This window comes from Rattus norvegicus, chromosome 16 (genome assembly GCF_036323735.1).
Source record: "Rattus norvegicus strain BN/NHsdMcwi chromosome 16, GRCr8, whole genome shotgun sequence".
Classification (NCBI taxonomy): Eukaryota; Metazoa; Chordata; class Mammalia; order Rodentia; family Muridae; genus Rattus; species Rattus norvegicus.
Genome location: NC_086034.1, coordinates 72,846,361 through 72,858,824, shown reverse-complemented (window position 1 = coordinate 72,858,824; position 12,464 = coordinate 72,846,361). Strand labels below are relative to the sequence as shown.

General features: G+C 45.6%; 1 protein-coding gene across 8 annotated transcripts in view; it reads left to right on the top strand.

Moving 5' to 3' along the window:
- Kcnu1 (potassium calcium-activated channel subfamily U member 1) overlaps window positions 1-12,464 on the top strand; it is an 87,525-nt gene that overhangs the window by 73,392 nt on the left and 1,669 nt on the right. For 6 of the 8 annotated variants that reach the window (XM_063275979.1, XM_063275977.1, XM_063275978.1 and 3 more), the window contains 3 exons: window positions 1,126-1,265; window positions 8,295-8,489; window positions 10,304-10,417. In XM_063275979.1, the coding sequence (XP_063132049.1) occupies window positions 1,126-1,265; window positions 8,295-8,489; window positions 10,304-10,417 (449 nt within the window). The other 2 variants (XR_005494752.2, XM_039094935.2) reach the window with 2 other exon arrangements.

The following is a 12,464-nucleotide window of genomic DNA, read 5'->3' as shown; positions in this document are numbered from 1 at the left end:
ATTGTGCTTCTACCCAGCTGAAGCCTGTTCTACCCATGGAAGCCTGTTCTAAGTATCTGTCAGTCAACTTGCAATCACCTAGAAGCTTAGATGACTTCAAGTTTACTGTATACCTTCCATTTTAACCATCTCTAACTTCTAACATGCAGTGCATTGAGTGTATAATTGAGAGGCAGGCAGGAGATGAGGTGTGACCACAGCCAAAGACCTGGAAGCAGACAGCCGCCATCACGTTAGCTAGCAAGTCACCTGCTGACTGCTCAGTCCGAGCTCTTCTTCGCTGGAAAGGGTCAGGTCTGGCTTTGGTATAACATGTGCAGACCTAAGGAAGAATGTGGAAGAATTTGAGGCCACTGGTTTAAGTGACCCAGCAGAGTTAAGACAAAGTCATATGGTGTGTGTATATGTATAGGTTAGAGGACAGCAGGGAACAGTTGGAATTCTCCTTTTACCACTTGGGTCTCCGGGACCAAACTTGGGTCATCAAGCTTGGCAGGAAGTCATCGTATCCTCTAAGACTTCTCTCTGCACCCTGCTTTGCTTTTTTTTTTTTTATGAGATCTCTCATTGGCCTAGAACTCACCAAATGAGCTAATGTGGCTGGACAGAGAGGTCCAGGAGTTCACTTGCCTTTTATTTCCAGCACTAGGACTATAAAGATTAAACTACTATGCCGGGCTTCTCATTGTTTTAATTTTTATTATTATTTTAATTTATGTGTGTGGGTGTTTTGTCTGCATGTCTGTGTATCGGGCACATGCCTGAGGCTCACAGAGGCCAAAAGGAGAGTGTGGATTTCCTGGAAGTGGAGTTCCAGACCGTTGTGATCCACCAGGTGGATGCTGGGAAATAAACCCAGGACCTCTGGAAGAACAGCCGGTGCTCTTAATTGCTGAGCTGTCTTTTCAGCCCCATGGCCTTTTAAATGAAAACTCTTGGCTCAAACAGCTCTTAGTCAGACAAGCAGTTTACTGACTTCTTTGGGGTGAAAGGAAGAAAAGTCCATGGGGCGCTCTCTCCTTCAGAGCTTTGGTCTGCCACAGAGGACTGAACGTAGGAATGCAGGCAGAGATCTCTCATCTGCCAGGTGCACTGGCCCTGCCTTTCAATCTTGTTGTCTTGCAGAGAATCCCTCCAACATCCACTTTATTGAGCAGATGGATGGACTGGACGAAGCGATCAAAGGAACAAGCTTGCACCTCAGCACTGCCTTCTCTACGGGTACTGTCTTTTCGGGCACCTTCTTGGATTCTCTCCTGGCCACGGTAGGTGCAGATGAGCCAGGGAGCCCCCGGGAGCAAGTCCCTCATGGAGAGGTCACCGCTCACCGTTCTAACCCCTTTAAAGATTCCCTGAAGATAGCCCTACAGGCATTATTTCAGATTTTCACACCTTCGCAGTTTTAAAATTACAATCCTGGTGTGAAACGGTCCCCAGATGTCTGGGGGTTGGGAACTGCCTCAGTCAGGGTTTCCATTGCTATGAAGAGACATGACCAAGGCAACTCTATTATAAAGGACAACATTTAATTGGGGCTGGCTTACTGGTTCAGTGGTTCCATCCATTATCATTATGGTGGGAAGCATGAGCTAGGGAAGGTGTTGAGAGCTCTATATCTTGACCTGGAGGCAACTAGGAAGAGTGTCCAGGAAATTGTAAAAGTTTCCTATGAAAGTTATCTAAGAAAAAGGGAAAAAGCTGAAAGATCCTAAGTGGGTCAAGGGAATTTTTTTCTCTCACTCTTCTCTTTGGAGCAATAAACTTCTGTTGAACCAGGAGAGGAGAATAACACTCACGGAAGGAAAAGCTTTTACATAAGCAAATATGCATAAACTCATATAACTTCATGTACAGGTTCACACATGTGCATTTATACATTTTATTCAAAAGAGTTGGGCTCGGCTTGCATACAGTCTCATAATTGCATACTTACACACACACACACACACACACACACACACATTCTCACACAATTACATACCTGCACACACACATCCATACTTACATATGCATTTGGAGCAAAAGACCAAGTACCAGTGCAGAAAGAACTCACTCATTCTGGATAAAAGCTGAGCTCCAGTCTTTATTGCATAGAGAAAGAAAAAGCTTCTACCCTTTTAATGCTAAATTAATTAAACCCAAGTTTGTAAGAAGAAAGCTTGTTCCTTTTAATAAGACTAAGCCACCTTGTTATTAAGAAATGACCTGTTCTGTCCCATGGTAAGGAAAAACCTGCCAGCTGTCTCTGCTCTCTCCAGCTTCTTTTTTCCTCTTTCCCTCTGCATTCTGCACACTGCTCTCTTATGTTACCTATAGTCTCTAAGTTATTCCACTCTGCATTCTCCTTCTGATCTTGCTCTCTTCCTGCTCTGATGTCACAATAATGCTCTTACTCTCAATGCCTCTTCTCCCAATGCTAAGCCTATACTTGTAAGTTCTTGAGTTCAGTTCTGTCTAGACAATTCTCCTCAGCCCAGTTCCTCTGACTCTTCTCTTTGACCTCACCACTTATATGTCTTTCAAAATACATGATCACATGTTAAAAAGTTCATCACAAGTTCACACATAAAATCAAATCATAAATTGAAATAGACGTTTACAAGAGAATATTTATGTACATATCCATTAGGAGTATTTAATCTGGCTAAACATCCACCACCTGTCACAGCTCCACAGGTTCATTGAAAATTAAGAACCATAACTAAGTAATTAGTGAAGTTTTGTGTAGATAAACCCAGTCGATATTTTATCTTCTGTCATAGCACCTACAAGAAAGAAAGAAAGGACTTAATAGCAGCCCCACTATAAAAGAGCTTAATAAATACTGATACAATTTTAGGAATATTTACAGGATCATCATTAAGAATTAAGAAATGATCTATTTGTCTATATAGCATAACTATAAGACAGTGCATCTTCGTAGATCTGCAGAGATCTGCTCAAAAGAGGTGGGCTAATACCTAGTGGTTGTTATATGTGTTTAATAATAACAGGAAAATAATATTAATATCAGGAGGAATCTTTCCTAAAATGATTTACTCCTGGGCTTTGCCTGTGGGAGCTTCGTCATAAATATAATCTAACGCGAAGTCATTTCAGGAAGATCACCTGCTAGTTACTAGCTTGTCCTATGATGGCTCCTGACAGGTAGGAATGCGAGGTTTGTTCAGGTCTAAGCCAAATCTCATGCATTGCCCCTCTCTCGGGATCCATTTTAAGCTCTTGGTGATGGCTCAGTAGTTATTTGGCAGTGAGCAGATGCCTGGCATCCATTACAGGATTCCCATAAGTAGAGTCCACTCTGAAAGAGCAACTGAACACCTATACTGTGCTGGTCACTGTGCATGGGTATAGCAGTGACTGATTTAAACATGGGTAACTAGTGACATCGAAAGAATGTAAAGCAGGGCAAAGGCCAGGGGAGATAGGAAATATGAAGTGTAAGGAAGGGGTGTCAGTTATGACCAGGGAAGGGGGTTCTGAACAGACATCATAATCTAGAGGAGGATTGACACCACTCTGAGCCTTGGAGACGAATGTTCCAGACAGGTATGAGGTAAGAGAGTACTCAGGGCATCTGAGTAGTTGCCTAGGACCCAGAGAGTCAGTGTGCAGCCATTTGGGAATGACATTAGAAACCCCTGAAAATAGACCGTACAAGCCACTGCCTCAGACTGTTCCCTCTGGGACTTTTCAAGACAAGGTTACAAAAAGACCACACATCAAAATGCAGATCTTAAATGCACAAGGCTCTGAGGAAAGATTGATAAAGACTCTGCTTTCTGCAGTTCCATACAGAGAAGGCATTGCCCCTGAACTGCGTGGTTGCCCCAAGGCAGTTTACACATACAGTAAAGTGTGGCTGGACATGCACAGTCTCTCCATGCCCTCAGTGTTATTTAGTACTGAGAGAATTACATGGCTCTGCTCCCCTTAGCCACAGGGAACATCACAAAAACCCCTCTGAGCTATCAGACAGATACCTTGGTACTAGAACACTGAACTCAGGGACAGGCTGTCAAGTTCCTGAAGGGTAAGCAACATTAACCCCTGGCCAAGCCAGACATATTTGCATTGAAGAGAATCAAGTCAGGTTCTTTTTCTGCACTAACTCTTGCTAGCATTGTGTAGCTGGATCTCACCAATGTGTCAATCAACTTTTTAACAATTAAACCAGCATAGGAGGCCAACAGTAACTGTTGATGAACTTGACCTGCCGCAAAGAAACATTGTAGATTAGTTGTAGCTCTCTGCTCTCATCAGAAACTCTTAGGCTGCAGATTCGTCCCCATTAGTCATGAGTGGAACATCCATAAATGGGTCATTCTGTCATCATCCATAAGAATGGGCTTTTGATTGAGAAGGATGTCCCATAACTAATGTCCCACCACCTAACAGCACTGCACTGAATTAAATGTCCACACATGCTTTTCAAGGGATATATTGGAACCATGGCTAGCACGGTAGACAGAAGAGTGTTGGACTAGAAATTCTGTGGAGTATATAATATAAGCCACTTATATACAGGCTTTTTATATAGTCTGGAACTAGACATTGGTACCTCGACTCACTGATGCTTCCAGTCACTCCCCATGTGAACTTGGTCTTGCACAGTTTATTGTACCAATGGGTTTTAGTCAGCAGAAGAGATTGACATCATCCTTGAGGTAGAGATATGGGAAATATGCTATATAAAGCCTCAGAAGTATTCCAAAGTCTGTGGTGGGGTCTTCAGGAAAGAGACAAGGCCACAAAAGTGAGTTCCTCAGAAGTGTTTGTCACATGAGGTGAAAAGCAACACTGGCCAACAGCTAACCCTTGAGGTCCCTTAGTACAACATGTTCAACTTAAAAGTGCATCTTGGTTAAATGGATAAGGCTATAGGCATCAGTGTAGAGTCATCCTTATGCCAAGGAGGCTAGCATGGGTCCCGAACCACTAGACACTCATCTGGTACCTTCTGTTTCAGCTATTACATCTTAATGATGTGTGACTGGAGTACGTACTCCTAATAGCTAAACCAGATCTCCAGCCCAAAATACGTGAATTTTTTTTTTTTTTTGTAAACACGTGTAGGTGTGGGGAAAGGGGTATGTGCATGTGAGTGTGGGTACCCACAGAGACCAGAAGAGGGCACCAGTTCCCCTGCAGCTAGAGTTACAGGATGGTAACGATTGCTTATCATAAGTTTCAGTTGGACAGCTTTGGTGGTTCATTTACCAATAATTTTTAATTTCTCAGTTTCTTCTTTTGTTGTCTACTCTTCATCACTGAGTAATGAGCTTTTTTTTTTTTTTTTTTGGTTCTTTTTTTCAGAGCTGGGGACCGAACCCAGGGCCTTGCGCTTCCTAGGCAAGCGCTCTACCACTGAGCTAAATCCCCAACCCCGAGTAATGAGCTTTTAATCTCCATGAATTTGTGTAGTTACTGGAGGTTTGCTTGCTGTGGATGTTTATTGTGTTGTGGTCGCATGGGATACATGGAATTATTTCAGGTTTTTATGTACTTGTTGAGCTTTGCTTTGTGTCCTAGTATGTGGTCTGTTTTAGAGGAACTTCGTGGAGTACTGGGTCTATTGTGTGTTCTTTGTGCTTGGGTACATTACTCTGTCACCGTTAGAACCACTTGATAGATGGTATAATTTAGTTCTAATGATTCTATTTGCTGTTCATACAACTACCACAGATTTCTGTGGTAGAATGTGGGGTATTGAAAGTGCCTCCTGCTACTGAGTTGGGATTAATCTGTGTCTTGAAATATAATAGTACACTTCTGTTGCATGTAATTTTTTAAAAAACAAAACAAAACATGCTTCTGACTGCGGCCTACGCTCTGGTTCCTTCAGGCTTCCTCTTGTTCCTCTGAGGATGGCTGAGCTCTCTGAGAATGGCTGCCACCAACCACTCTCCTGGCTTGCCCAGGAGCTATGACCCTAGAGCTGCTGCTTGCGCTCTGACCTCTCTCTCCCTGCTCCCTCTTTTGCTCCTCCTGGCTAGTTCTGCCAATGGCCAGCTACTGCCTTTCCCAGGAGCCGCAGTGGCGCTCCCAGTTCCTCCCAGCTTAGCTTTGCCCAGTCGCCATCAAGTTCCCAGCTTCTCTCTGTCTCTGCCCACGTATGCTCCATGGAAGAAAAACATTCAGACAGCTTTATTATCTTAGAACGTGCCAGATAACACAACTGCTGGGTGCAGAATCTCCTGCCCCAAACTTATTAGCTAGCCTCCGCCAGAGGCTTTGGAATGAGAAGCACACAACAACCATGTAAGATCTTGTGGCTGAGGCAGGTGGATCGCTGTGAGTTCAAGGTCAGTCTGGTCTATAGAATGAGTTCCAGGATGGCTAGGGCTACACAGAGAAACCATGTCTTGAAACACACACACACACACACACACACACACACACACACACACACACACACAAAGATCACACACCAATTTTCAGACTCAATGACTCTACAACTTAAGGAACTTATATACAGTTAGAATTAGCATTCTAAAAAGGGGGGTATGCATTTTTCTAAAAACTGACTTTCTTCTAAAAATGGCATTATAAAGTAAAATTAAGAAAAAAAACCTATTATGTGATCTAACTCCTAGGCATATATCCAAAGGGCTCCAAGCCAACATACTACAGAAGCACTTACACATCCGTTTTTCTAGCTGTGCTGTTCACAACAGTTGAGAAACACAACCAGGCAAATACTCATCAGCGCACACGTGGATAGAGCGTGGCACAGAAGCACAATGGAATTTGTTTCTGCAGCCATAAAGAAAGATGGAGTAATGACTTTTACAGGACAATGTGTGCACCTGTATATGTTAAGTGGAATAAGGCAAACACAGAAAGAAAAATGCCATATGCAAAATCTAAAGTTTCATCTATGTGTGTGTGTGTGTGTGTATGTGTGTGTGTGTGCGCGCGCGCGCGCGCGTGCGCACGCGTGTTTAGGTCAGGAAACTATCACGAGTGGGGAGAGTGATATTCAAGGGCTTTGGGAACTGTACAGAGCAATAGAATACGTAACAGGAGAGTAAGGACTAATTGGGGGATAAACGGAGCCAGCTGGGTAATGGAAGATGTACAGGGAGAGAGGTCGGACAGAAGGGATGGGGGAGCAAATGTAAAGACCTGTACATACACAGATGCCATTCTGAAACCCATTCCTTTGTTCTGTTGACCTAAAAACATAAGCAATAAATAAAACTCTTAGAGAACCCACCTTCAGCCACCCTGAGAAACCCGCTACGTAAGAAAGATTGTGGCAGGGATTCTGGAGAAGGCAGTTCATGGAGACACACCAGAGTCTCAGGCTCTTTAGACTCAAGCTTCTTTGGCATTCTAAAAACTTGTCCCCAGTTCCTCTTATGGATTCATGGATGAAAAAAATGTCTGGTTTGAGTAAGAATGGCCGTCCCAGGATAATGGAGGGTTTCAAGGGCATCGCTCCCAACAGTCAAGGAGTAGCACTGTTTGAAAAGATTAAAAGGATTTTAGGTGTAGCCGTGCTGAGGGAAGTGCGTCACTAGGGTTGGGCCCTACAGCTCGCTACCTGCCTATGGGTCAGGGTGTAGAACTCTCAGCTCCTTCTCTAGCACCATGTTTGCCTGTGAGCCACCATGCTCCCCACCCATGGTGATCACGGACTAGCCTCTGAAACTGCAAGCTGGCCCATGATGAAGTGCTTTCTTCGATTGGCTTGATCATGGTGCCTCTTCACAGCAATACAACAGTGACTAAGACACCGAAGATTCTACACGTCCACTTATCTTACATCCGTAACTGCTCTAGTGCTGAAGAGAACTGAGGGAACCCCATGCGCTCGTGAGTAACGGCGATGTGCAGTGCTATTATTTACTGTTACTCAGAGGAATATCAGGAGATCCACATCCAAAAGACCTCAAGAATGATCGATGACAACGTCTGTGCAAACCTCGGGAAAAGGCTGTTTCATTAGTTATGTATACATCTCACAACTGTACATCCATGATCTGCAGGGCATTGCGGCTGATGGCTTACGGAGGGAGAGGACTCTGGGATGGCAGACTCATTTTTCAGTGTCTACTCCATAGGAGCAAGACCCGCCCCACTGTTTAGTTCTCCCTGCACTGACCAACCCACCTCCCTACCCAAACAGCCAACTTGCAGTCGACCGTGATAGTGACAATGAAAACAGGGTTTGACCCCATCCGGACCATTTCAAATGGTGACCCTCACTAAATCTCCATGTCCCAACACCCATACAGGTCCTATGTTGGCCCTTGTAATTTCACACATGGCTTGCCCTTGCTCTCCAGGCTTTCTACAACTACCATGTCCTGGAATTGCTTCAGATGCTAGTGACCGGAGGTATAAACTCTCAGACGGAGCACTGTTTGGTTAAGGAGAAGCTGTATGAAGGAAATGAGGGCGGTGCCACCTTCTTGTCCGGGAGGACGCGGTGTAAGCTGGGACTCCTCTCTTTAGACGAAACCATTCTATCAGACATTAAGGTGAGTCTACCCTTAGTATAATGTATTCTCTGACTTCCTTAACTCTCTGGGCTTCTGAAAACAGGTTGCTTGGGTTTGCAGATGACATACAACCCAGAAATAATGATCAGTAAGTATTTAATACAACGCGGTACTATGACTTCAGAGAGCCTGCACAGTGCGTTTTCCTCGGCTGTGCATTCTCTGAGACGGTCTCAAGAGGTAGGGAAAGCAATTGCTCTCTCCGCCCTGCAGCTGAGGGTGCAAGCTACACCCGAGGGGCCCAACACTTTGTCTGAATGTGTCCTATAGATCCCATCTTGGAAACTCATGCAACTGCGTTGAAGGGTGAGCCCATTAAAAGATGATTAGTTGAGGGACCATAATGGATTAGATGTTACTAGCAGGAGTGGGTTTTCAATAGAAGGTGAGCTTGGCCTCCTTCCTTCTCTCCCATCTGGGACATCTCTTGGCCTTTCACCTTGTCATGAGACAATGCAGCAGTAAGACTGTTGTCACATGTCCCTTGACCTCTGCCTTCTAGGATCTAGAAGTCCTAGATCTTCTCTGCATCTATTTTAGTCTTGTGTGTTTAATCTGTCCAGGGATAGCCCAAGTTAAGTAACTAATTTCATTTAACAAACAAAAACAAAACAAAAGCAGCCCTGAGGCTCACCGGAGGACTTCACATGTCTGTGACTTTACCATGCAGCACAGCAGGGGTCCAACTAAGGAGTGTGGTTCAGGTTCTAACTATCACTTCAGTATCTGAAATGTTAAAGTATTCTGGTCAGGCTAACTGGAATCAGGCAGAATTCTGTGGCTGGGTCTAAGAATGCCACCGGTTCAATAGAATATGCTCTTGCTTTCTTAGCCTGGGGAGCTGGTAAATGTGGACTATAACGAGATAACATGTTGGGCAACTTCCGGTGGGTCATCTCTTCATTCAGGAACCAGAGTAAAGTGTAGCCTTATCCCAAGCGACCTGCTCCTCAGAATCGTGCCTTTTGTTTTAGTTTTGATTGACACTGCATCCAGCTGTCCAGTGTTACAGTCAGGACACAGCTGGACAAGGAGGCATCTTCTGTAGATTCACTGGGTATCAGCAGAGCCCCCTTGAAAGAAGTGTGCTCTTTAGACCTCTGTGCTGTACGCAGCTGAACACACAATGCCGAACCGGGCAGGACCACTGTGTGTCCTGTGCATGTGAATTCCAGATGCAAACGCCATCTGCATTCCTGTGGTTCTGGGATCCTCACCCTCAGATGGCTAGTGAGTGAGGGATAGACCCCGGAAGCTGCTACAGGCACCTCCTGTACTCCTGCACTTCCAATTGTCCTGTATTTCTGTCCTCAGAGATCTTGACCTTTCTCTAAGGAACCACAGAACCGAGCAGCTGTTTGTCTGGCTGGCGGTATCTAAGATATTTTGCCACTGCCTTTGATCTGTGACCTTGCTGGCCATAGCTTTAGAGCCGGGGTGCTTAAGATTCTCTGAAGTTTACCCCTAAAACTGAATCTCTGAACCTGCTGCTTATTAATAATTCTCAATGGTGGCTAAACCATCAACAGTAAAAGAATGTGCGAGCATGCGTCACACTACACCCACCAGAGGCTCTGGAGAAAACCAGGATGCTAAAGGGATAAGGGCTCCAAACCAATCGTAAACTTCTACAACCGCCCACCTTACATTGCCACCACAAGCGGATGAGTGGCTGCCAGGCCTTCTAAGTGTCTGCAGCAAAGAAAGAGCCAGCAGACGAAACTGGAGTGAGTTCTTACAACCGTTTGATTACAGTTCTTAGCAAACGCCTGCTATTCTGTTTCTTTTCCCAGCCGAAAAAAACCTTTGGACAGCTGTTCTGTGGCTCACTGGATAATCTGGGGATCCTATGTGTTGGCTTATACCGTATGATGGATGAAGGGGAGCACAATTCAGAACGCAAAAGGGGAGTATGATGGTTTGAAAGGCGCCAGTCACCTTTTTAAGTGTGAGAACCAAGGCCACGCTGGCTCACTGAAAGCCGCACCCAGAGCTCCAGATCAGCCACTGCATTAGCAGAGAAGGATGATGACGTAGCTCGAAGGAAGGCGGGGTCTAAACAGCAGGAACCATGTGATCAGAATCCCAGGATGATGACGTAGCTCTAAGGAAGGCGGGGTCTAAAAAGCAGGAACCATGTGATCAGAATCCTAGGAACACTGACCTTAAAAGGAGAGTGGAGAGTTTGTTCCCACTGAAAACTAACTGTAACCTTTCACTAAGAGGGTTTTGTTTGTTTTGTTTTGTTTTATGTTTACCCCCATTCATGAAGCTGCTGTCTATCAGGGAGATGCACTGTGTTTCTGCTGGACTCACTGAAAATGTTTACAGAATGCTTCCTCTAGTCAGTATGGTTTGCGCGTTCTTAAACATCAGTGTGAACTGTTCAGATTCCAATTTTATTAAAAGGAGATCATTTTGCTCGCTGTGGGAAAGAGAGGATATTTATCTAGATCAGAGGCAAAGGGGCAAAAGCAAAGAGCAGGAATCTAGAACAGCAGTGCCATGCAGTTCTAAACCAGGATTGTCACTATGGGAATGAGAGCAGGTAGCAGCCTGGGAGACAGAAAAAAATGGAAGAGTAGAAATGAGTTGGTGGAGCCCATTGTAGGTAGAGGACAAATAAATTTACTGCAAATAGTGGGCTCAAGTGATGAGGATAAAGAAGAGAAGGAGAGGAAGAAGTAAGAGAACCATGGAAAGATACACTGCAGAGAGATGGAGGAGGGATGCAGTGCAGAGAGATGGAGGAGGGATGCAGTGCAGAGAGAGATGGAGGAGGGATGCAGTGCAGAGAGAGATGGAGGAGGGATGCAGTGCAGAGAAGAGATGGAGGAGGGATGCAGTGCAGAGAGATGGAGGAGGGATGCAGTGCAGAGAGAGATGGAGGAGGGATGCAGTGCAGAGAGAGATGGAGGAGGATGCAGTGCAGAGAGATGGAGGAGGGATGCAGTACAGAGAGAGATGGAGGAGGATGCAGTGCAGAGAGAGATGGAGGAGGGATGCAGTGCAGAGAGAGATGGAGGAGGGACGCAGTGCAGAGAGATGGAGGAGGATGCAGTGCAGAGAGATGGAGGAGGGATGCAGTGCAGAGAGAGATGGAGGAGGATGCAGTGCAGAGAGAGATGGAGGAGGATGCAGTGCAGAGAGAGATGGAGGAGGATGCAGTGCAGAGAGAGATGGAGGAGGGATGCAGTGCAGAGAGAGATGGAGGAGGGACGCAGTGCAGAGAGATGGAAGAGGGATGCAGTGCAGAGAGATGGAAGAGGGATGCAGTACAGAGAGAGATGGAGGAGGATGCAGTGCAGAGAGATGGAGGAGGGATGCAGTACAGAGAGAGATGGAGGAGGATGCAGTGCAGAGAGAGATGGAGGAGGGATGCAGTGCAGAGAGAGATGGAGGAGGATGCAGTGCAGAGAGAGATGGAGGAGGATGCAGTGCAGAGAGAGATGGAGGAGGGATGCAGTGCAGAGAGAGATGGAGGAGGGACGCAGTGCAGAGAGATGGAAGAGGGATGCAGTACAGAGAGAGATGGAGGAGGATGCAGTGCAGAGAGATGGAGGAGGGATGCAGTGCAGAGAGAGATGGAAGGATGCAGTGCAGAGAGAGATGGAGGAGGGATGCAGTACAGAGAGAGATGGAGGAGGATGCAGTGCAGAGAGAGATGGAAGGATGCAGTGCAGAGAGAGATGGAGGAGGGATGCAGTGCAGAGAGAGATGGAGGAGAATGCAGAGTTGAGAAGATATAAAGATTCAGATTGACTGCTGGGTATGAAAGCAGGGTTGTCATGGATACATGAAGCAATGGCAGACTCTAAAGTCAAAGCACAAGGACTGAAAAATCTTGATGACGTTAGAGAGGATGCACTCAGAGTGAGGGAGTGGGAGAGAAAGAATGGTGGGAGGTTGTGGGCTGAGAGTGACTCACTGAAGCTTAAGATCTCTGACATGGGA